The following is a 25,828-nucleotide window of genomic DNA, read 5'->3' as shown; positions in this document are numbered from 1 at the left end:
AACAAGTCTTAAGTTTAAAAGAATTTTCTAGGTACAAGGCAAGGAAACCCCAGAGGGCAAGGACACTGGGGCCCAAGCTGTTATCAGGAGAACAATAGAACCCAAACTGTTATCAGCAGAAGATATGAAGACCAGCTGACCTCAGGTGAAGGATGAGGGGCCCGGACTGTCATCAACAAGTGACCATGTGCAAAAGAAAGGAAACCAAACTCCAAAATAATGCTCATCAGCAAGAATAATGATGACCAGCAAAAGTAAATGCTGACCAGCAGAAAATAAAAATTGTACAAAAGCATGATCTAAAAAGGCAGAACCAGGGAGGGGATGCTTTGAATATGCATTAAACCTTCACAGCAGGGGGGGATAAAAAAGAGGGTTCCCCGAAATACCAGGTGTGTTCCTGGCAACCCACCAGGGCACCCGGCCGTTTTAACCCTTTGCTTTATTTCTTCTGTCTCCTAATTGTCTTTTTTTTTATATTAAGTTCTTTTTATAATTTATTAAGTGAATCTCGTTTTTAAGAATTTTGGGGGCTCGTTCTGGGATAAGCACCTCACCTCTAGGACCACCAGAGATCCAGAACGGGGAAACAGGCGCGCCCCTGCTGAGTTCAGCAGACCCCGCTCCATTTCTCCTAGTGTGGACCAAGCGGCTGCAGGTCAAAACCTCGAGGACAAGAAGGAGAGGAATAAAGCAAAGGAAAGGGGAAAAAAGGCTCCATAAAACCACGGTATTTTTGCTCCATAATTCTTGTGCACGAAGACCCAAAGAGGAAGATGGATTGTAAGTAATCTTTTTGGGAGAGGGAAGCGGGGGTTGCAAGATACCCCCGGGGTTGCTAAGACTGGGTCTCAGGGGAGGGGTTGGCCCCTCGGGAAAGGGAGCACAAGGTTTTCCTGGCACAATCCACTGGGAAAACAGAGTAAAATGTGGATTCTCTGAAACTTTGTCAAGTTGAGGATTAAATCCAAGAAATTTGGACTTGAAACTGCCAAATTGAGGAATAATCCAAGAAGCTTGGGATATTTGACATATTACAGTGCCCATGGGCGTATATTAACAAGGGAAGTAAAGAGCACCTTATTGTCTTGCTGTGACTGGGTGGAGTTGAATGAACAGATGTGAGAATGCGTAAAAAGGTGTGATTGTTGCGTTAAAGTTTGTGGGGTTTCTTTGGAATTGTGTTGTTAAAGAGGAAAGGTTTCCTGTGCTGTGCTGGAGTAAGAGTGAACACGGGTCGATGTTTCCACAGGGACTGGATCACGGTGGGGACACATGGAGTGATTCGCTTCCTCCCTGCGAGCTCCTGTCTTGGAGCCCCGGGGTGGTAAACCAGAACTGGGGCTTGTAGCCCAGGAGCCGCGGGGGTGTTGTATCAAATCTGTTCTCAGCGGGATAGCAGCTCTGGTCTCAGAGCAGAGCCAAGGTTATCTTTAGTGGTGATCTTCCCTCCGTGCCTTTCCTCCCCCCTGGGCAACAAGAGCTGCTTGCAGGGGAGGGGTCGCTTTGGTGAGCTGGTATGTGATTCAGTGTTTGAAGTTGTTTGTTTTTGGGGCTTTTTAGAAGTTTTTTTTGCCCCACTGTAGCAGCGGTGAAAGGTTTTCCTGGGAGATGGTGCTCCCAGGGCTACTCCCTGCCGAGCTATTGGGACGGAGGGGCGGGTCAGCCTCAGGAGTGCAAGGGAACTCCCAGAGCTCCGACCGGCGGTGGGTCGGGCCGAACCCTGATAAGATCAGGGCACGGAGGGTGCCCTGAGGGGATGAGTTCAGCCCATCCCTTTTGAGTAAAGTGAGAGCAGGGGCCTTCTAAGTCTTGGTGCCCCTGCATTGTTTAAACTTATTTTGGAGCTCTCGAGCCGCAGAGCTGTGTTTAGGTGGCTGCAGGCAGGCTGGATTGAACCACAGATGCTGGTTCGGGTTCCCTGCTCCAGGCACAGGGGGATTGGAGGAGCTCTCAGTGACTCCTGGAACCTCCTGAAGCTGTGAAACAGGCTGGGAACATGCCCAATGGTGAGAGAGCCAGGTGAGTCCCTCTGGGACCCAGGTTTTCTATGCTGGGGTCTTATGAGACCTCGGGCACATTAGGTTCTGTGATTTCGGGAGTAAGGACTGGTGTCAAACTGTCTCAGAGAGCTTTTTCTTAGCCAGATGTATGAGTGAGATATGGAGCAGTACTGGCTTATGGTATCAGCTCCAAACCAAGGGAGCTGCAAGTTGCAAGCCTTTGTTTTACCGGGTTCTGAGAGAATTCCGTGTATGATGGTGCTGTGGGCTTCTGCAGCAGTAAGCTGTGTCGGTACTTAAAATTTGAGATTTCAGGAAGAGCAGAGAAGTTTTGGAGAGAAGCTTAGAAGAATTCCAAGAAATGCATCCTGGGAGAAAGTGGAAAAAGAAGTGAGCTCTGTTTGTTTTTTTTTCTTGAGTGACTGCAATATTTATTTTGTAGAGAAACAAACCCATTTCTTAGTATGCCTTCCAATTTCTTTACTTTAGTGAATATCGTAGAATTTTGTGGTTGATTTTAATTTTAAAGGCAAGTTACAGTAATTTGCATAGTAGTCACTTCTTGAGGTGAAAACTTATCAGTTTGTCAATAAGTGTTAGAGCTGTTAACCCTAATGTTGTTTGTGTTCCGTGCTGATGGGCACAGCCCATCATGGTTCTTAACAGCAGAACCTGGTACCAGCCTAAAAGCAAAATCCTGTGGATTGTTGTAAATCTTTTTACTGCTGCTGAAAATTATTTTGTCTCTTTTCACAATATGAAATGCTGATCATCTCTCCGATGATTTCTAAAAAGAGTTATTGTGATGGTGTGTTTAGCTGAATATCAGGCTCAGAACTGCCATGATTTCTTGTTCTTTTGAATTTGCCAAGAAAGTGCACGTCTCTAGGAGTGCTTGTGTTGTTTTGCAGCTGTGCTTATTACAGAAGCAGAAGTGGACCCAGTTAAAAGATTAGAATTAAGCTTGTTGGTGTTTTGAATTGAGAAGACAATTGTGGAGACTCTAAACTTGGTCTATTTTAATAAGTACATGTGTTTTTGGAATGAGTCTTATTTTGTGAAAGAAGAATTCGAAAACACTTGTAAGACTGGTTATTGCTATAGATTGTTCATAGTACTGTTGAAACATAAAGGTATTGTCAGAAGCTTGTCAATGTATCTAAATGCCTGTAAAAATAAAAGACCTGATCATATCTTGTCATGAGAAAAGTTACACTAGAGATTATTCACATTAAGCAGCTATATGAAGATGGACTCCTTTGTACTTGTAGAAGAAAATTTAGAGAAGAATGATGTCTGTGTCTTCATTTCTAGCTTGACTGAAGATCTGTTCAAGGCAGTAGAAATAGTAATTGCAGACTTGTTTTAGTTGGTAAAAGTAGCTGGCTAGCTGACTGGTCTCTGTGTCTAGCGCCTTTGATGGCTTTGGGGAGGGTCCCCAAAAGGAGGTGTTTGAATTTGTTGTTGATTCTGAAGCAAAGTGATTTGTGTAGTGGAGATTCTGGAGGGATGTGGTGTAAAGAGTGGTGAGATGATAGTGGCAGAGAGAAAGAGAGAGAGGTTTGCGATTCCTTTCATTAGATTTGTAGAGATTTTTAGAAAGAGAGCGAGAAGTGTCTTGTTGGCTCCGAAGAGTGAGCACTGGCTTGTGGGGAGAAAAACTTTCAAGTGCGATTAGAGATGAGAATTGTGCCCGAAATAGGGGATGTTAGGAGCATCTGGAGCGCTGGGTTAGGAGTTGCTAGGTTTAGGTGTTGTTTTATTGCTTTTATGTAAAGCGGCTGCAGCAGGACCCGGTCCCTGTGAGTGGCGAACAGCAGGGCCTGGTGTGGCGGTTCCCGGTCCTCTCCCACCCGATGTGAAGGGTGCAGAGCGCGGTTCGTGAGTGGCGCTGCTGGAGCGGGACCCGCCCCGTCTGTGCCGGGGTCTCCAGGGGTGCGGGGTGCCGGCAGTGCTCGCCGGCCCGGCAGCGGTGCTGGGTGAGGTTTGCCGCTGAAGAGCAAGCTGGCCCAGCAGAGGAGCCCCAGACCAGAGCGCTGTGGACTCCGGGCGCTGCCCCTCGGCAGTGGCGGGAGCTGAGTGTGTTTGAAAATGCCAGTCCTGTGTGTGAAGGGACGGCACAGCAGAGAAAGAGGGGACACGAGCTTTGCCCCAGGGTCAGCACGTCAGCAAGTGACTGGCAAGGACACAAGTGGGCCCCTGCAGAGCGAGCGGCTGAAACAGCCTGCTCAGCCCAGAGCTGCAGCAGCAGGGGCGGGGGAGAGAGATAGCCTGAAAAACTGCTGTCAATGGGAAAGAAGGAACGGAACAAAGGTCGAGAAACAGACCGGTGGATGATGAGACCAAAGCAAAAGTAGTCTTGCTCGTTAGGTTCTGAAAACCTCATCAAGGTGTTTAATTTCTTGAAATAGGATCTCTTTTTTTCTCTTATTTTTTTCTTCCCTTTCTTTCTTTTACTCTTGTTGTTTTTTAACCCCTTTTGGAAGGGGTTTGTTCTAAGAAACCGATAAAAGAAGTTTGTGAAGCTAAACAAGTAAATAGTAACCAAAGGGTAAAAGGTAATGAATGTAATTTATTTGAAGTCAAAACTAACCTAGCCTTTCTTGTTTAACTAATTTGAACGCACAGAAAGAGATTGGCTCCTATGTTAACTGTTAAATTTCGCTTAACCCAAGAATTTTAAAGAATACTGATGGAAAATTTTGATGTGATGTTTTCATTCTCCCTGTGTTATTAAGAAATTGTTTTCAGGTACTACTGATAATAAAGGCAGAGAAGCTGCAATCTGGACCCAAGAGTGAAGCTGGATTCACACCAATAAGATCAAAAGACCTGAGGACTGGACTGTAACACCCAAACCCAGTGATACCAAATGTACTCTTGAGCAGAGACCGGCGGTAATGAACTGAGACAATCCAAATGATCCAAGGAATGAGCTAAGAATCACGCCTAACTGGGAAGTAAGACCAAGCCTGTATCAGTAGTTTCAAGTCCTGCCTGGACAAGTTCTGGGACACTTTCGATATCCACCTTGGGGAGGAAAACTCCCACTCCAAACAGGACGACTGGGGCTGTATTGGTTGGGAAATCCTCGTATATTTTTGCTTTTGCCTGTGATTTGTATGAAGGAGAGGGGAGAACCACAACTTCCATCAGTGCCACATCATATACCTTGTCTAAATCATCCCAATACGGGACATGCTATCTGCATTAAATATAAGTGTTTAAATTAGAGAATAATAGGTATTGTGGTTCACAAAGTTAAGCCTCTCATTGCAGGAAGTGTTGGGTGTCAAATCTATTAAGAATAACTTAAATGATAACTTTTTTTACAGATGGGAAATTACTAGTGCGTGTTGAGTGGGAAGTACCTGAGGAACGGTGGGAAACTGCTGTTAAAAGGTGTCAAAAGAAATTTGCTTGGAAATTACAAAAGAGGAAGTGACAAGGAACTAGGGGGCAAGACCAGACTGACCACTACAACTCGCCACCGAGAAGAATATAAACACCTGCTGTGAGCTGCAACCTCATAGGCAGGATTGGTGGGGGTGTAAGCCATACTGGACCCCTATTATTCCTTCTTCTGTCACTTATCCTTTTTTTCCCTTTTGGGACACCAGCAAAGCCATGTTACAAATGCTATTGAAAGCTTTACATGGAAAGACACCGGGGTTTCTTTCTTATTACCCACACCAGTATCAATAATCACTGTTACAACCCATCCAAATTAAGTACCTGTATGCATAAAAGGGAAAATATTAGACCACAGAAAATCTAGGAACAAGTAGTAACAGATTAGAAAACAACTGCCCAAAAAAGAGAAAAAGATGGATTTGCTTCACAGTTGTTGCCAGGAGAAATAAGCAAGATTTGGTAAGAGAGCAAATGGTAAGTGAAAAGATAAAGCCAACACAGCAACCTAGACCTGTATTAACCTCATGTCAGGACATGTAAGCAAAGCTCAAACAGCAATTAAATGGAGAAAATTTCTTCATGAAGTGAGAAATACTCCTGGTAAAAAGTATAAAGCTGGTAATAAAACTTGTACATAGTAAGTTCCAGAGAATCCAACTCTGTATTAGACCCAAAGGAAAGTAAAAGAAAAAAACCTGCGTACATCCTAATAGAACCAGATTCTTCCAGTGTAATAGTACAGGGAAAAATCCTTACTCTGGAATCCCAGAAATAGCCAAATTTTGGGGAAATATAAATCAACAGAAAAATGACTATTAGAAAGCACCAGATGTCTTATTTTGGGATATGTGAGAAAAGGGCATACCCAAAGCTCCCTTCACAATGGAAGGGGAGTTGTACTCTGAGAATGATTCAACTAGGATTTTTCCTTTTGTCAGGACGAGACAGAAATCAGTTGGGGGTGTTGGTTTTTGAGGTCCTAAAAAGAAATAAAAGGGAATGGTTTTGAGCACCTCAAAAATGGGGAGATGAGAAATAGCCCCTGAACGCATATTGGAAACATTCTTGGGCACAAGATGGAAGTTGGCGATATCAAACCCCAATTTTTGCATTATGAAACTCCAAGCTGTTGTAGAAATCATAACCAATGAAACAGCTGGAGCTATGGAATTAATAGCCAGTCAGTGATGCAAAGGCACAGCTGCAATATATCAAAATAGACTGGCTTTAGACTATTTATTGGCTAAAAGAAGGGGTGTTCTGTGAGAAAATTAATACATAAGATTGTTGTTTTCAATGACAATAAAAATGCCGTTCTAGATATCGCCTAGGATATCAGAAAAATGGCCCATGTGCCAGTCCAAAAAATGAAAATCAGTAATGACCACTAACTGGTGGGATAATATATCAGGGATAGAGTAGTAGAAGAAGCTAAGTTTCTTCTCCTTGTAGCAGTGCTACAGCCGGTTTAATATTTCTTCCTTGTTTAATCCCCTGTTAAAGTTGGCTAATCACCAAAGTAGTGCAAGGCATGCAAATAGTAGCAATGCCTACAGACTCAAAATTGGCTACATCTGGAACGGCACAAAAAAAAAAAAAAAAAAAAATTCATGAACGAGTGCAAGAAGCTAGAGAACAAGAATTATTGCTCAAGCCAAATGATTTTTTAAAAAAAGAGAGGAGGGGTTTGTTATAAATTTGTATTGTGATATTGGCTTTCGCAGATGAATATTATATATTAAATACTTTTTAGCTATGTATGTACTTTTTTTCTTGCTAACAAGTCTTAAGTTTAAAAGAATTTCCTAGGTACAAGGCAAGGAAACCCCAGAGGGCAAGGACACTGGGGCCCAAGCTGTTATCAGGAGAACAATAGAACCCAAACTGTTATCAGCAGAAGATATGAAGACCAGCTGACCTCAGGTGAAGGATGAGGGGCCCGGACTGTCATCAACAAGTGACCATGTGCAAAAGAAAGGAAACCAAACTCCAAAATAATGCTCATCGGCAAGAATAATGATGACCAGCAAAAGTAAATGCTGACCAGCAGAAAATAAAAACTGATAAATAAAAGCATGATCTAAGAAGCCAGAACCAGGGAGGGGATGCTTTGAATATGCATTAAACCTTCACAGCAGGGGGGGATAAAAAGAGGGTTCCCCAAAATACCAGGTGTGTTCCTGGCAACCCACCAGGGCACCTGGCCGTTTTAACCCTTTGCTTTATTTCTTTTGTCTCCTAATTGTCTTTTGTTTATATTAAATTCTTTTTATAATTTATTAAGTGAATCTCATTTTTAAGAAATGTTAAAAGTTATAAAATGTTATAAATATTAAAGTTTCCTTAATGGAAGTTAATTTGTTAGTCACCTCCCTATGCCTAAGATAGACTTGATGCAAAAAATTGAGATAGAGAGTAGTTGTAATGTAATTAGCTTGAAACAGTGGCAGTACTTGCTGCTAAACTAAATCATGTTTATACAAATTCATGCAAAAGAAATTTTAGTTCAAGAGCATAAGAGAACACGGAGGCCTGTTGCCTATTTTTCAAAACTGTTAGACCCGGTGGCCAGAGGCTGGACCCATTGTCTGCAGAACTGGGCAGCCACAGCTCTGATAATGGCTGAGGCCCAAAAGCTGACAAGGGGGGTTATCTGATTGTTAAAGTTTCACACCAGATTAAAGCGTTGTTAACTGAGAGAGCCTCTAAGTGGATGACCAGCTCTCAGTTGTTGCAATATGAATCTTGTTTATTAGAACAGGAGGATTTAGAATTTAAAAGCAAGGAAGGTTTTAACCCAGCCTCCTGTTTGAATGGCCCTGAGGAGGGGAGCCAAGGCAAATTCCATGACTGTATTCAAGTAATAGATCTACAAACTAGGGCAAGGAATGATTTGCAAGACATCCCGTGGCCTGAAGGGGAAAACGTGTTTATTGATGTGTCTTCAAGGATGATAGAAAGAAGACGATTTACAGGATACTCTGTCCTAAATGGAAAGCAATTAAAGGAAGGGGGGAGGTTACCAGCCACCTGGTCAGCTCAGACGGCCGAGCTGTATGCCCCTGTGAGAGCCTGCAAGTTATACCGAGACAAGACAGTAAATATTTTTACTGATTCTAAATATGCATATGGTGTGATACACGCATTTGGGAAACTGTGGGAAGAGAGAGGTTTATTAACCTGCAGAGGAAAAATGTTGGCTCATGAGAACTTAATCTCCCACCTATTGGAGGTGGTGAATTTACCAAAAAAGGTAGCAATAATACACATCAAGGGACACCAGTCAGGGTGCTCGGAAGAGGCAGTAGGAAATAGACTGGCTGATGAAGAAGCTCGGAAAGCTGCATTGTTGCCAGAAATCACTAAGTTACTTCCCTTGCTCCCAGTAACCGCCCCCTTGCCAGAGAAGCTGTCTTTTCCACCAGAACTTGAGATAGTTAACAAGAGTGGGGCAGAAGAAAGAGGGAGTAATTGGTTTACAAGGGATAGTAAGCAGTGGATATCAAAAGCTTTAGCCTCACAACTGCTAAAACAGCTCCACAAAGGAAGTCATTGGGGCTCCCGAGGGATAGCAGAAGCCTTCCTCAAAATGTACGCTGCTGTGGGTCTTTTTGTTCTGGCAAAACAAGCTGTTGATAGTTGTTTGATTTGTGCTAAGACAAATAACAAAGTTACAAAGAAACTGGCCAGAGGAGGGAGGCCTTGGGCTGTAGTCCCTTCCAAAGATGCCAAGTGGATTTTACTGCGATGCCCCGGGTGGAGAAATTTAAATACCTTTTGGTAATATTATGTCAGTTAACAGGGTGGCCAGAAGTGTTCCCAGCTGTTTCAGCAACTACAGGGTCAGTTATTAAAGTATTTTTAGAACAAATAATTCCAAGATATGAGATGGTGGAAGCGATAGACTCAGATAGAGGAACTCATTTTACTGGAAAAGTTCTTTAAGAAGTAATGACTGCTTTAGGGATACAATGGAACCTCCACACTCCCTGGCATCCCCAAAGCTCAGGCCAGGTTGAAAGGATGAATGGAGAAATAAAAAAACATCTTCTGAAGCTAGTGATAGAAACGAAAATGCCATGGCTGCGGCTCTTACCACTGGCTTTAGCAAGAATAAGGGCCAGACCCAGGGAAGATATTCAACTGTCTCCCTTTGAATTGATGTTTGGAATTCCTTATCCTTGTTAATTCTCAGCCTGGGGCGGGGGTAGAGATAAGTGATGTATATCTAAAACAGTATGTGGCTCGGATACTGTCTCTTGTGAAATCTCTTCAACAGGAAGCTCAGCGGACACAGACCCTGCCTTTGGACTTTGCTGTTCACAACATCCAGCCAGGAGACCGGGTCCTAGTTAAGGAGTGGAAAGAAGCACCACTGGAGGCTAAGTGGCTTGGACCTTTCCAAGTGTTGCTGACCACAGAAACTGCCATCAAGACAGCTGAACACGGGTGGACACATCACACTTGAGTCAAGGTCTCTGAAGCTCCAGAGATTTGGACATCTCAGCTGGAGGAGAAGGATGGGAAGCCGTGACTGACACTCCACAGGAGTGGACCAGAGCAGTAGCTGGTGCGTCGACATCGGAGGAAGCCCCGAGTGCCTCCCCACAGACTGCCTGCTGAAATAGTCTGCATCCCTACTCTCAAATCTCCAGACACTGGGAGCCAATCCATGCTGTCATTGCTTTCTTTATGCTAAGCTGTTTCTGTGCTTTCACTTGCCACAGGTGGTGTAGAAAACAACATGAAATTGAAAATTAGAAATTAGATTATAACACTATTAGAATGTTTCTCTTAATAATTTTACCTTTATATTTCTAGTTAAGTTGGAGTTTAAAGTGGGAAAATAATTTTTTACTTTAAGAGAACAAGTAGCAAAGACCTTTAACCTTAAAAACTGTTGGGTCTGCAGGGGGCCAGGGGGATCTGAAAGCTGGCCATGGGTGGCCAGCCCAGTCGAGCCTAAATGGTGGGTTAGCACCCTGAGTGAAGTCCATAATAGAACAAGATTTTGAGACAAAGAAAGAAATCCATGGCATTCATTCTTCTGAAAGAGGCATTTATTGCTTAAACAGAACAAGAAGCACATATGTGGGAAAGAGCGTTTGTGACTGGACTTTAGGTTTAGATTGTTGGACCCCCAACTGCCCTCCTTATGACTGTTCCAGATATCGAGGCAGATAGAATCAAACTCATGTTAAGCTCACTAATGGTAGCTGAGTAAGGTGTTCCTTCCATAATTACCAAGAAGATTTTGAAGGCTGTAAAGCAGTGGGGAAGGATAAGTTTTTTTTGACCTTTTATTTTTAAGCTGCCCCCAGGATAATTCCACAAGTCAGACACATGTTGTCCGAGACTATCAGTGGAAATGGCAACACCAGAATGAAACTCAAACCCTTTTCAGTAAGTTCTGGTCCAGATCTAATAAAACAGATCTGGGATGTGATTGCAAGTGGAAACCTCATGTAGGAGGTTAGAAATGTAAATATTGTGATTCTTATGGCAAGGCAACTATTGTTGGTGGACCCCTAGGCCCTGGAAGCAAGCTGTATTTTGACCCACCAGTTGATGATAAAAATTGGAAAGGTCCCTTCACTAATGGGACCTGGGCTCTAAAGGGGCACTACTGAATTTGTGGCCAAAATGCTTACCGCAGGCTATCTCCAAACTGGTCAGGAATATGTTATGTGGGGTATATTAGACCATTGTTCTTTCTGCTACCACAAGTTCAAGGAAATCAGTTAAGAATCAAAGTATATGATGATCAAATTGGAGAGAAGTGGTCCATTGATACGTCCCTGGTTGGAAGGAGCACCCAAAAGTGGGGAAAAGATGAATGGCCACCTGAACGAATCATACAACACTATGAACCAGCTACCTGGAACCCAAATGAATTAATATCAGGTGCCAGAGAACCCATTTATAATCTAAATTGAATAATTAGGTTGCAAGCTGTCTTTGAAATGATAATCAACCAGACAGCTACAGCTCTTGACCTTCTTGCTGACCAGTCTACTCAGATGAGAAATGCAATATTTCAACATCGGATGGTATTAGACTATTTATTAGCAGAAAACGGGGGGGGGGGGGTATAGAAAATTTAATGACTCAAACTGCTGTTTGCAAATAAATGACAATAGAAAAGTGGTAAAACAAATAACAAAAGGAATAAAAAAGTTAGCCCATGTACCGGTCCAAACATGGAAAGGATGGGAATGGGACATGTTTTCATAGTTACCTGGTAGCCTATAAGTCAAACAAATGCTTTTTTCCTCTTATGTGTTGTAGCAACTCTAATCTTTTTACCATGCATGATCCCTTGCTTAATACAACTCATTCAACATGTGATCAAAGGAATGCAGGTAGTAGCCGTGCCTACTGATCCAGAGATAGCTACAAAAAAGCAGAAAGTAATGCCACTGCAAATAATTGCAAAGCCAAAAAAGAGCCAAGAACAAGAAATTAGGTCAATGATAACTAAAGTTTGTAAAGACAATTATTAACAGAAATTAAAAGAGGAGGGATTGAGAGGAATGATGAGCTTGTCTTTACAAACAAGCTGTGGGTCAGTTGATAAGATGTAGCTATCAGTGAGAGACAACAGAAACAATGGGATGGATTCCAGTAGAAGATCAAAGAGACACTGAAAGAACACTATGAATTCCATAAAAGTTAAGAAGGGATTATGCATTGGGGGTGGGGGGGGAAGGTATCACCGCCGGTATCAGGCGTTCCGGGAAGCCTGTACCTCTCAAGTACCTCAGCCTATGGGGAAAGGGAGAAGGGACAAGTGGCCGGGAATTAGGATAAAAAGGAGGCTGCGCCCTCCAAAAATTTGAGAGACCCCAGGGGAATGCCCCATGGCCTCTCCCTTTATTCGAATAAAGTAAAAGGAATCCTCTGTCTCCTTTTTGGACATAAACCTCTGGTGTTTGTGGATTAATTTTCCTGACAAGTATCTTCAGCATGGGTAAGTCTGATTAAAATAACACACAGTTCCAAGCTGATTCTAGTTTTATTAGAATACCACATAACGTAAAATTCACAATTTACGACACTTAAGGGTCAAAATCTTGCTCTATTCCAAAACCTCTAAGATGTGAAGAAAAACCCAACAGGTTGTTCTAACCCAACATCTTCAGAATGTTACTTTGAAAACGTTAGCAAAGTAGAATTTAATTTAAAGCATTTAAGAGCTGAGATATGCAATGTCAAAAGCTGAATTACAGAAGAAACATTGCAACCCAATATTCATACTACAAATCTACCTTTCCGCAACAATTAGTACTTCCAGGTCAGTTTTTTCCACCAAAAAGATGTTGTAGTGGTGAAAAGATGCTGGGGAAACAATAACAACAAAAAAAAAGCACATTAGACTTCTCTGAAAATCATGAAAAAGCTAATTTCTGTCCAATAGAAAGACACAATGCCAGTACAAAACAATACAAAGGGAAACTGAAAAAACAGAGGAAACAATAACTTGTGCACTAATGGTCTGGTCTCAGTCATTAAAGGAATGGCACACATTACAATTAACAAGGAGTTTTATTTTTTAAAACACTAACAAAAACCAGCAGCTGCCAATATCCAGCTGCTGCTGTGCAGTGATGGACAGCACTCACAGGATCCAGCCTCAGCAGCATGAAATAACTCCTTTAGGCAAACAGCAGGTGTCTGCACAGTGACACTGATTTCCATTTGAAATGGTGACTTTGGGAGTCAGAGTTACAAAGTCCAGATTTGCTCAGTGGCCAAATAAAGGTCACATGAAGCTTAATGGGGCTGAAGGTCCATCTGGGAAGACCCTTTTAGCTGGCACTTCTCAGCTGAGGAAAGCCACTTTGTATAAGGGCTGAGATGGAGATTCAGTGACTCTCTTATCAGGAGTTTTTCCTAAAGACAGTTCAGAAGAGGAACATTTAGTGGGAATGCTGCCCCTTAGCACAAGATAAAACAACATCCCTTTCTTTGCCTTGGGGGACTTTGGTTCCATCACAGAAAAGATGTCTCCATTCTTCAAAATGATGGAAAACAACCTGGCACTGCCAACCTTTGACATAGGCTTGGACAGCGCCAGGATTGCCTCTGCTCATCAGTGCAGGATTAGTACCTTCTCCAGAACTGTGAAAGACCTCTTCCCTCTGACTTTGTGCTTCCTTTCTTTCCTGTTTGCTCCATTTGCTGCAGCAGCTGCACTGCACCCTCAGCCTGACTGGCTACTCTTTTTTGTTCAGGAGCAAATTCCACAGGTTCCCCTGTAAGAAACAGCAGCAAGAACAAAACCACAACCTCACGCTCTACACATTTCCTGTGCACCCAGGGGAATGAAAACTCAGTGGAATCCAGGAATTCCTTACTCACAGCAACTCAGTTGGTCACAGTCTTTAGTAAGGGATGCTGGGTTAAACTCAAGCTCATTTACTTTGGAGGAATTCTAAAAGGAAAAGAAACCCAAGAACTGTTACATAATGCTAAATTCTATTGTACAGAAATTTTTGTTGGTTTGCTTCCTGCAAGTATTAAAAAGCAAGCTCTACACTCCTTGTTGTGTGGTTTCATTTGGGGATTTTTTTTCTGCTATGATGAGGACTTTCTTCACTAAGGTATTTTTACACCTCCCTCATCAGGACATAACAAGATGTAATTCATTTAGAAGACTTTAGCATAGCACACAGTGAACTAATAGTAGCTATGGAATAAGCAGAGATTTCAAAAAACATGAAGAGCTGTGGGAAATGCCAGTCCCTGGACAGTGCAGGCCCTTGGGCACTAGCCCTCCTAAGACATAGTCCTGGGATATAGACTTAACTCACAAGGGACAAAAATGAAAAGTGCCAGAATCAAGAGGTGGGCCAGGGATACCCATTAGGAAGGTGATCAACAACACAAAGTACTACAAAAAAACAAAAGAAACATATAAAACCACAACAAAATCAGCAGGTAAGCTTCTAAAAGAGAGTAAACCCTAAAACAATGACAGGTCCTGATGGTGTTTCCCTTGCACTAATCTCAGAACCATTTAGGTTGGAAAGCCCCGTAAGATTGATTGCTAACTGGGCACTGCAAAAGCCATCAATAAACCCTGTCCCCAAATGCCACACCTAAACTCGGGTTAACACAAAATTCCAAACCTCTGATGGCCTGAGATCTTTGCAGTTTAGTCTGAGAGCATTAATTAAGTTAGGAAAATTGTCTGGAATGACAGGCAGAGTGTCTCTTTCTTTCTTTGACTTTCACTGGTGCACTGTGTAAGTGAAAAGACACGCAGGTTTGACTACATTCATCCTGACCAGATGTCACCATCACAGGCCTGGGAGACATCTGGATGACAGCTGAAAATGCAATCCATTTAACAGTCATGTGCCTGTGGCACTTCTTTACTCCTCGTTCCAAATCCAACATCCTAAAGTCAATCCCACGTGTACTATGTAGACTGACTGACCTCCTGTTTAATGAGACCCTTCTCTTTTTGAGAAGCATTATAAAATACTGGGTGGATTTGAAACCAAAGCCATACACTGTTGAAAAAATGAGAAAGAGTGTTGGAAGAATGACCAGAAAAGCTCTGATAAAGTACAGGAGCTACTGACAAGTTTTTTTCTTAAACCTAATCTTTCTTCTCATCCTGAATTGAAAGGAAAAAAACCCAACAAAACCAAATGGAAAGCATGTCACACAAATATTTGGCTTTCATCTTCTAAGAATGCATGTTAGGAAGAGGACTTCTGCCCATGATTTCAACAGCACTAGTGACACCTGATCTGGTGTTCATCAACAGAACAGTGTCCAGACATCCCTCTCAATGTAACAGTGCCTTCACTAGTGCAATTTTGAGGACAAGTAATGATGCCACAAGCAGCTGCTCCAGAAAAGGTTCTTCTCACCTGAGTTGGTATCTGCTGAGTTGATTTTTACATCACAGTTCCAGTTTACCCAGAAAGTGCTCAAGACATGTCCTCCCACATTAGTTAACACAAAAGGAACTTGCAGTGATCTCTGCCACCTGTAGTATGTTTCTCAGGGTCCAAGCTGCTAACCTGGAGCTCCAGCTTTCAAGGACTCTAATGTCTTGAAAACTGTACAAAAACCAGAGGAATTCTGGAGACACTGATTATAGCAAAGTGGGGAATAAAAAAGCATCATTCAGAAAACGATCCTTATCTCACCAACAGTGTTTTGAGTACTTGAAGAAAAGCCAGAGAAGGCATGTGTAGACACCTGTCACTAATACTGCAAAGGTAAGCAGAGCTGGGGGGGAAAAGGGATACAAGTTTTACAGACAAATAAACCTGCTTGTTTAAGAGAAGTTATTCTTTACTGAATGTTCCCAAGGAGTTACCAGGCAGTCTTCTCCTGTCTTGCAAATCCAACAGACCTGTCAAAAAACCCTGCTCTGAAAGAAAGTTTTGGGCTTCCTTTGTGGGCAAACCCAAGAGAAATGTGTTTGCCTCCTTGGAAAAAAAACACTTCCAAAGAGTTAGAGAGGGGGGGAAAAGCCAGAAAGGTGATAGTTTGGTAGGGATTTGAATTGAATTTAGAATGGGTATCCAGAAAATAGATGAAGTGTATTTGGGAGGATGTGCAACAGCCAGGAGGACACGGGCATTGGGGTATGCCTAAGAGCAGCTCTATCTGAGCAACCTTGGAGCCTGTGGGCTACAAGAGAAAGAATCTTCTCCTCCTAACAAGGTCTTTGGAGAACACTGGCTTTAGAGACCAACAGCCAATCCCTCTGGAACAATCCTGTCATGAATCTGCCTTCTGATGCCATAGTGAGAAAAGGCATGGCAGTGTTTCAGCCACAGGGTGATGCCTGCATGGCCATCAGCAGAGAGAGGTGGGGAGTGGCACATGGTCACAGCGAAGCCAAGGTAAAGATGCCAGCACCCACTGTTGGCCCTTTGTGGAATCCTCCATAAAGGGGCATGTGAGATGACAGAGGACTGGAGTCCTGGAGAAAAGGCAGGGCATCCCTCAGGCTCACCTCTCAGAGGCTGAGCTTACCCCCAAGCTTGTAGCTTGACAGTCAGAAAAGCTTGTGTCATCTCAAAAAAAACATAATACATCCCTTTGCAGTCTGGAGAGGAGTAAAAATTTATTAGGGTGATGCAGGGAAAAAGGAGACTAATTACCTGCAGGCATTTTTATGCTTGCCACTGTAAGGGTCCAGGACTAAATAGGTGCTGTTGTCTCTTTCTGAATATTCTGTAGCTTACCTTTTCAAATCCATGCTCTGCTTTACTCATCTGGTGAAGACACTCTGCTCCAGTTCTAAAGATAAGCAAATAAAAACTGAGTTTACAATAAGTAACAAGAAGGAATCAGCTACTCCAAGTACATCACTAGAAACCAGGACTATAGTAAGACTCTACTCAACAAGATAGATACCCTTAATCTGTATTTGTACTCATGTTTCAAACTCTTCCTTAAAAATGAAAATATGCACTCATTTTGCTTTTCTATGACAAACAAGCAGTTAAAAAGTGTTAAATGAAAAGGGGGATGAGCAGATAGCTGAGAGAGCTTGTGAATCTTACAAGGTTACCAGAGCAGATAGCAAAGAACCACAGAAAGATCTTGCAAGGCTTGGTTGTGGGGCATTAAAATGACAGAGGAAACTCCATATGGAGAAGTACAAAGGGATGCATGTGCAGAAAAACCATCCCGGCTTCACTTGAGGTGATCAGAATCACTGGCAGTGTCACTTGGAAATTCTGATTTCTCAATGCTCAGTAGCACCCCAAGAAAACCCAACCCCCCCAAGAGAATTTAGGAGCAAAAGAGCTTGTCCAGAAAGAAGACAGAGAGCTGGTCTCACTACAGCAGACACACTCCTTCCTGGGGCAGGGAAGATGCTCAGCCTGAATGAGCTCTCCAGTATAACAGTGTAACTGGAAAAAAATGACAGAAGGCTTGAAGCTAATGCTCACAAATTTGATTTTGAATTCAAGCATACACTTAGGAATTATGGATTGTTCTAATCATACCTGCTGAGGCAAGATACAGGACCTACAGAGAACTGCTAGACTGGATCATGAAATAGTCTTTTTTCACCTTGTATTTTATTAACCTACAACTTGATTGTCTTTGGCTGAAAGAAATAAAAGCATTCTGAATCCTGGGCTCATTCCTCCCTCATATCCAACAGTTGTACTGCGAGTAGAAACAAGCCAGGGGGATGGGGGAGGGATTAAAGGACTACATTTGCATGAGCAGGAGAAGAACTGGCTTCAAACTTTGTTAATATCCCTGCATGAAACACATCTGGGAATTGGGAAGGATATAAGGCAACAAGGTAGATGATTGCATATAGTCTGTACATGGGAGGGGAAAGGTGTGTGTAAACACTTCTGACCATGGATGGATCCACGACTGTTTGACACATACTTGTAAGGATCCAATACAGGTATACATTTTCTTCTTTTAAAAAAAATAAAAGAAGCCTGCCAGCCTGAAAATAACACTGGATCTCTGAGAGGTAGTCAAGAACTAAGCCCAAGGTTAGCCAAGAGCCAGTTCTGTACCCCCACACTGAAGGTGTCCAACAACACCCTGAGCTGAATTAGGCAGAGCTCTGCCAAATCACTGTCCTCAAGCAGTGATCTCTGCCCTCTGCTCAAGGCTGCTGAGGCACCTCTGTCCCAGTCTGGAGCAGAAACCCCAGTACATGACTGGGACTCACCGGGGTAAACTGAGGCTTTGAGAGATGAGGCTGTTTAGCCTGGAGAAGGCTTAGGTGGGATCTTACCAATGTACACCTGATAGGAGGGAATGAAGAACAGAGAGCCAGGCTCTCTTCAACCTTCTTGTCTTCTGGCAGGACAAGAGGAAAAAGGCACAGACTGCAAAACATGGAATTAAATTTGAACACAAGAAAAACCTTTTTGACTAGAGAACTGTGGTCATACACTGCAAGTGGCTCTCTCTCACAGTTGTGGTGGTTCCACCCTCAGAGTCTACTCAAGACCTGAGGGAAATTGCTTTGGGTGACCCTGCTTGAGCAGGAGGGCTTGAACTCGATGATATCAAAGGACCTGTCCAACCTCAACCATTCTGTAAAATCCAAAGCTAGAGATCTACTTGGGAATCACCATGAGAAGTATAGCTACAGAAGAAACACATGGTGAAGTTGTGTGAGAATACTCCTGTGTACACACAACATATGCAATTCCTTAAGACTTTAAAGCAGTTGGAAAAGAGCAAGTTCCAAGGTGTTTTGCCATCAGCCTTGAGCCAAGAGGGCAGAATTCATCAGCTGGCTCAATGGAGCAGGCTGGGAGGCAGGTGGAAAACTGGTTCCAGTTCTTCCCTTGCTGTCCTAAACTCAGGTGTGCAAGTCAGTGCACTGTTCTGTCTGGCTGCTGAGCTATCACCTCACTGTGACTCAAAAGGTGATGTGAACACAGAGGAATTAAACAGGCAGAGCTTTGGTGAATGGTATGGGAACTTGGAAAGTACAGGACCACTTTCTTCCCAATATAAGCAACGATGCTTAGATTGTGTTACCCAAGGAAGAAAAGGAAGAAGAAAAATGGGGCAAAGGATTGCACAGAAATGAAACATGAAGAAGGTACAAGAGACATTAAAAATATTAATATGTGTCCTGGGAGACTCTTTTGGAGTCAACTGACCTGTCCATACATGATTGTGGGCATGAGATATCATCTCTGACTTCCACTCTTCTCCTCTTCACTGCTTCTTTCGTTGCAGTACTTTCTGACACTTCGTTTCTTCTCCTGACCTTCAAAACATTGCAAACTGGGTATTGATAACAATTGATTTTGACTTTTCTATTTTAGAACAAAATTCATAGTTAATGTACATTCATATTTTGCAAAAATTGTCCCTGCTTATACACTGAAAACCAAAAAAGGATTCAGGACTGAAGAAGCAAGCACTGGCAGGTTAGCCAGAGAATTATGCTCAACCGTTTTAAACAAAGTATTTCTTTCTAGGATATCTTATTTCCTCCATTTTCAGAGGACTGCCAAGGAATGTAAGTAGCAGGAATGCAGAGGTAGAAAAAAAATCCGTAGGGGAATCTGGACACTTCTTTGGGGAAATTTGGATTTGAATTATTCTTCTTTAATTCACTTCAGACACTTACCTATATTGAAAATAAACCTACCCTGAGCTCTCATTACACAAAAACTCCTCAAATAAGCATAACTTTGCTGTTTACAACACAGTACCTGGGGAACTAAATTACTCAGCAATATCAACCTCACAGATTCTTCCAGTGAGAAAAGACTGGACAGCTCACTCAGGCTGGCAGAAAATCCGGGGAACTCAAGGCAGCAGGCTCTTAGGTCCTGATACAAGACTGCTTTCCAGGCCCAGCAGAACTACCACAAGAACTTCTCTCCCTTGGATGGTTCCAGGTGAGAATTTGGTGCCACTTTACACTGACTGACTAACTCCTAGTGGTAGGAGAACTCTAGCATTGCCTAAAGGCATATATTCTGCTTCTCAAGAATACTTAGAACAACAAAAGAAAACCAGATGCACAACTTACAAGCTTATCACTGCCCTTTTTTACTTCTTTACCTGCAAGAGAGGTATAAAACTTGGTGAGTATTTAGACTGGACTTTAACCAACTGAAAAATACATTTTTGCACTGCAGTTCCTCTTCCAGGAGCAAGATAAACTACTGGACCTGCACAAGATACACTGAAATTGAAAATGTTCAAATACAGCTCTTCCTGAACCAGAATTCCTGGCTATGAACACCAGATATCAATGGGATGTGACAATTGCTTGTCTTCAAGAAGTCAGAGGTGTCTTCAGAAGACAAGGGCCTGAAGAACAGTTAGCATCTCACTGTGCTTTGGGCACCAGATGGAAGATGCAAGGACATCTGGAACACAGCCCCTAGAGAATACTGGCCAGCTGTAGGATGTATGGGGTTCACATGTATTTCCCTGAAGACAAATCCCCACCAACAGAAATTTGAAACATCAAGTCTGAAAGGAACAGAGCCTTATACTGATCCTAATTTTAGAACAGTAATGCACTACAACTATCTGGATAGGGCAATTAAATACTGGAACAGGTGTAGAGGGAAGTTAGTGAACTCTCCATGGCTAGAAGCTTTTACATCCAAACATGGGATGTTTGATAGTCTAAGAAATTATTAGTTTCTTAGACTTCTTCATTCTCTTGGTCATTTTATAAAGATCACATTATCAGCTAAGCAGTCATTAAAAGAAAAAAAACCAGTAACTTTTTTCAGAGCTTGATAATCAGAACAGGAAATAGTAAGAATACTCAGTTTTCACAAAAGAAGTTTAAATGTAGAGTCCCACAGAGGCCTTAATTGCAGCCTGAGGTTGTTCAGAGAATTCACAGAAAACCTGGAAAACAAGACACTGTTGAGGTGAAAATGTTTGCTAATTATATAAAAGAGGCTACTACCATGATCACTATCATTATTTTTTTACAGAAATCCATTCTTTCTTTAGTAAAATAGCAACAAAGAGTGGGATGTTCTCTGTCAACAAACATAGTAAAGCACAAGGAAGAAAAAGGTGTCCCATATACATGCATGTGCTGGCTCCAGCCCAATGACTGACATTAAAAATGAAGGTTGAGAGCCAATGGGCACTGCTTCATAAAAATACCAACTAAAGAGTCAGCCGTGGTTGGAAAGACAACAGGAAATTCAGGGAATTTTAGAAAAGCAATATGAGACAACAAAGAACACCCTGTTATGCTCTATTTCAGACTCATGGTACAGTTATCCCACATGCAGTTTTGCTTTCTCTGATTCAGATACAGTAGGAGAAGGAAAAGAGAAAAGCAAGACATAGATCGTAGATGTTTCCCAAAATTACCCAAACACAATCACAGTGACTTACCACAAGATATATTTCGCTGAAATGAGTTCAATTCTAGGTACAACTTACAAATGTAGGGATAAGGCACAAGATGGACATTCTCATGTTTGAATTTCATCTTTGATACTCGCTCCCATTTACTCAAATCTGAGAAGAATGGTAAGACTTAAAAACACAACACTAACATTTCAAAGGAATACGAGTCCTGAAGATATCTCCTAAAGCTTCAAAAGACACAGCACACTGCACATGTGCACAAAGGAGCAAATACAACCTGCTACTATGAACTTGTGTAACGCACTACAGGAAACACTTATCCAGGTTTACTTATCCACACTGCCCTGTCAGTCACCTGTGTTAAGAGGGTTCTGTTCCCTTACATGTGTCTGCCTTTAGTATTGGCACCCTCCTGCAAAAAACCATGCCAGGCTCTTCTAAACCTATGAATAAAAAAACCCCCTCAGCAGTCTTCCTAATTAAAAAGGAATTATTTTAAAATTTTATTTAAAATTTTATTTAAAAATTGAAAAAGATTTGGATTCATAGAAGCAGCATCATTACTTCACAGTTCAAAACAGGAGGAAAAAGATAATTTACATGACAGCCACCACAGTTATAGCCTTTCCTTCATGTGAGTGCAGGTCTGACATCCAGGAGCTTCTGCTTGGAAGAACAACTGGTGCTGGACATGTCTCTTCACACACCTCTGATCTCAGGGAGAAAAAGGTGAAATGTATACTGTCAGTCCACATTTGCTAGCAGAAACTAACATCCCAGGGACAGACGATGATGAAACATTGATACAATCAGTTCCTTTAAGGACTGAAATTGCCTGGGTTTTGGCTTGAAGGACTCATAGCTGGTGATTAACAGAGTCGCTCTACAGAGAGGAGCCTGACACACCAACTGAAAGACAACTCATGCCAGGCCTCTGAGCTCACAGTTCTCTTCCAGGCCCAGTGCTGCCTGAGCATGTGGATGGACTTACAAGCTCTAGAAATACAAGTTTGTGAACCAAACACTCCTCAACACACAGGCAGGACTGGCTGAGCTTAGAGAAGCAAACCAATAATGGCTGGGTTGGCTGCCTCCTGTATAATGATGCTCTTGGCTACATTATCTTCCTGCCTCTAACAGGAATAGGTTGCTGTCGTATGTACCTGCTTCAGAGAAAGAGGATGGCCTCATTCCTGTCTGCTATTAGGAGGCATAATGCAGTCTTCAAAGACAGGAGGGGAATGCCTTGGAGCTCTTCATGACTCCTGGGCACTCAGAATCACAGGAGGTGATGCCAGATCTGATCCAAAAGCTGACACACCTTTAAGATGGAAAATGCTAACATTTAACTGAATTACTTTTCTCTTCAATAAAAGCCTCAGGAGAGTAACTTCTTAACCCATTACACAACAGCAACTACAACAGAAATATGAAGTCATCTCTTTTTTCAAATTACTGTTGTTTTAAATTAACAATCTGCAGAATATGTGGCAGACACAACTAAATTCTGTCCAGTTGCACAAGCCAGAAGACAAAAACGAAGGCCAGTCCGTGCATTCTGATGAAAAAACACCTAGAAAGCAGAGGAGCCTGTAGTACAGCTGCTAGCTAGAATAATCCAATCTCAAATGCCACAGCACTTCTGTATCAAAAGTGAAATCCCAGGAAACCACACTCCTCAAAAGCTGTGCATGCCAATATTCATGTATAGTATCAGCTTCTCTATGACCATGCTGTGCAACTGCACAGAGCTTTTACAGCACTGTCTGTGGACAGCAGCCCAACGCCTCTGCAAACTTTAGGGAAGATGGAAAAGATCTGCTGACTGGTCCCAAAGGAGACAAGATACAAGTCATTGAATCTTCTACGAGTAGGGAAGAAAGGATACATGGAAAGACAGTGAAGTGATCTGTAGAAAATGGATGTAAATCATCAAGATTTCCAAGGATTACTCGAAAAACTTCCTGGAGAGGCCAAAAAAATAAACAAAGGAGAAATATTAAAAACATCATCACAATTCCACTGTCAAGTACACTTTCAAGGCTTGGGGAAAAAATTAACATTACTTTACAGTTTCTGTGAATTATGGAAGACCAGGCTTGAATTATGGAAGACCAGGTTCTATATACTCTGCTTTTCCTTCTCCCCTTCTCCTCCCCACTCCCTCCTGCCATTTTAGAGTGCACTGCACTGACAGACTCATAGAAATTTAGGTGAATGAGTATCTTAATCTAGAATTAATAGAAGAATTACTATGGAAAAATGAGGAAAATTATATTTAAGAAGCTTTAAATTTAAGGAGTGTCATTTCATTTTTCCAGCAAAACACACATAGCATTTACCTACTCTTCTTTCTCTGAATATTGACCCAAATCAGTTACAAGGGAACTGCAGTTAAGCCCCAACAAGCTCCTCCTCTACAAACACAAAACTTTTTCTTGTAATACCTTTTAATATTTTCAAAAGTGAAAAAAAAGTAATTCTTCCTATCAATTAAAATCAGCACATTTTCTTCAGTAAGGTTTTTAATGCTATTACTATATTCTGAATATCTTTAGAAATTAATAGGAAGGAACATTTTTAAGCAGGCAATATATTTGTCTCAATTTCTCAGTAATGGCAGAGTCCTTCTTATGTCTCAGGAAGAAGATAATAACACAACTCATCAATTGTGACCATCAATTTGTGCTTGGACACAAAGCAATGGCATCCTTAAAAGAACACCCATGGGTTCCACAGCTGCAAGGAAAACACATGCAATTTAGCATTAGATTAGCCTCCATCAAGCCAGCCCACCAGTATTGCCACAGCTCCTGAAAAACCAAGGGGTATTAACAGCCAGTCAAGCCAGACAACTTGAAATTGATGGTCAGTTTTGAGGTTGAGACTAAAATCCTGAGAAAGAGCTCCTGCAAGAATCACTCTGAAGAGGAATCAGATAGAAACTGTCACTAACTCAACAGGAAATGTTGAAACATGGAAACAGCAGTTTCCATTTGTCCAATTTTAAGAGTCAGTAGCTTCTTTGGAATATTTCAAACAAAAGCATGACTCTTCTACACTAAATTTTGTCTGTTGAGGAATATTTTTCATTAATGTATTTTTTTTTTTTCCACACTCAGACTCTCCAGGAAGTTCCCCATTATTCACACCTGAAATGCTGCATTTGACAAAATACTGTCAGTGCCATAACAAGCATTTGTTCACCTAACACCCATCTGAGGTCCTATGGACCTGTCTCAGCTCCTACCTCTGACTCCTTGGCAGCACTTTCAGTGAGACTGAGACTGGGAGAACTGTGAAACAAAGAGAGAGCTGGAACCATCCCAGTCAAAATGCAACAAAGCTACATTTCATGTAAGAGTTTAAACAGCAACAAAACATAATTCCCACTGAACAGGAAAAAATACTTAACAGGCAGATTAATTTCTCATTTATTACTCTTAAAAAAACATCCCTTATTCTAAGGATTGCTCTGTGCAAACTTTCTACCCACTTGTATTCTGTGTTTTAAGGTCTTGTATTAACTCACTACCACATGCAGTCAACAGACAGCAGGCTGACTTCTTGGCTTTAACACACGTACCTGTTGAAGTTGCCATACCGGATTTTAAACTTGTACACATGCCTGCCAGCATGAAGAAACCTTGTTTCAGGCAATGGATAGGTGAATGGTTTCAACGACATCTCTCTCCCCGAACGCCAGACTAGCAAAGCAGGAGAGTCAAAGGTTAAGTCCTAACCCCCCTCACCACATCTCGTTCTGTCATACGAAAAGATTACATGCAGGTTTTTTTCTCCAGGGGACATCAGCAGAGAGAACTCTCCTACCAGTCAGCAAAAGGCTGATCGGAGTGTCCGTTTCAATAGCGCCTATTTTTGAGCAGGATCCGAGGACAGACCTAGAGCAGACGGTCACCCCGTCTTCAGCTGTGCTGCCCTGCACCTGTTTCTGCCGAGGTCCCTGGAGCTTTAGTGGCCTCCCGCCCCGGGGCCGGCAACCCCCAGCCCCCTCCGCAGAGCCTCATGGGGCCCGCGACCCCCTGAGAGGGAGCCCCGGCTGCCGCGGATCCGGGAATCCCCGCGAGTCCGGCCCGCAAGAGCTCGTTGCTCCCCGCCCCCCCCGCACGTCCCCGCTGCCCCTCAGCCGCCGCCGCCGGCACCAGCGGCGAGCAGTGCCCGGCTGCCCCCGAGATGGGGCGGAGAGCCCAGGCCCGCTGGAGCAAGGCCTGGCCCCGTTGCGGACGCCGGCCCAGCGTCTGCCCTGCCAGACGCGAGATGGCGCCGCCTTCCCAGAGTCAGGGGCTGCCTGAAAGGTCTCCGGACAACTCCGGCGCCTACCGACCCCCCTCCGCTCCGCGTCCACCGGGCCGGGGCTGCCGACTGAGCGGAGCCGAGTGGCGCTCAGCCGAGCCCAGCCTAACCGAGCCGAATGGAGCCGAAGCAAGGCGAGCCCAGCCCAATGGAGCCGAACCGAGCCGAACGGAGCCGAAGCAAGGCGAGCCCAGCCCAATGGAGCCGAACCGAGCCGAACTGAGCCGAAGCAAGGCGAGCCCAGCCCAATGGAGCCGAACCGA

General features: G+C 42.9%; 1 protein-coding gene across 7 annotated transcripts; it reads right to left on the bottom strand.

Annotated features, from left to right (window-relative positions):
- Positions 1 to 441: 441 nt before the first annotated feature.
- LOC111943930 (membrane-anchored junction protein-like) lies at positions 442 to 25,680 on the bottom strand. Of its 7 annotated transcripts, none has more exons than XM_086846576.1 (11): positions 24,838 to 25,026; positions 24,502 to 24,547; positions 23,140 to 23,215; positions 21,276 to 21,401; positions 19,933 to 19,964; positions 19,049 to 19,158; positions 16,634 to 16,688; positions 13,779 to 13,851; positions 13,528 to 13,672; positions 12,686 to 12,755; positions 11,656 to 11,810 (listed from the first exon to the last, which is right to left on the bottom strand). In XM_086846576.1, exons 1-10 carry the CDS (start codon positions 24,936 to 24,938, stop codon positions 12,713 to 12,715), a joined length of 807 nt encoding a protein of 268 aa, XP_086702702.1. In that variant the 5' UTR covers positions 24,939 to 25,026; the 3' UTR covers positions 11,656 to 11,810; positions 12,686 to 12,712. The 7 variants fall into 7 exon arrangements, with proteins under 7 accessions (XP_086702708.1, XP_086702702.1, XP_086702707.1 ...); XM_086846578.1 differs by lacking the exon at positions 11,656 to 11,810 and adding an exon at positions 25,593 to 25,680 and having other exon boundaries at positions 12,414 to 12,755; positions 24,838 to 24,958; XM_086846577.1 differs by lacking the exon at positions 11,656 to 11,810 and adding an exon at positions 25,083 to 25,193 and having other exon boundaries at positions 12,414 to 12,755; positions 24,838 to 24,958.
- Between the last annotated feature and the right edge of the window lie 148 nt (positions 25,681 to 25,828).

This window comes from Cyanistes caeruleus, chromosome 11 (genome assembly GCF_971803275.1).
Source record: "Cyanistes caeruleus chromosome 11, bCyaCae1.hap1.1, whole genome shotgun sequence".
Classification (NCBI taxonomy): Eukaryota; Metazoa; Chordata; class Aves; order Passeriformes; family Paridae; genus Cyanistes; species Cyanistes caeruleus.
This window is presented reverse-complemented; position numbering and strand designations above follow the sequence as displayed.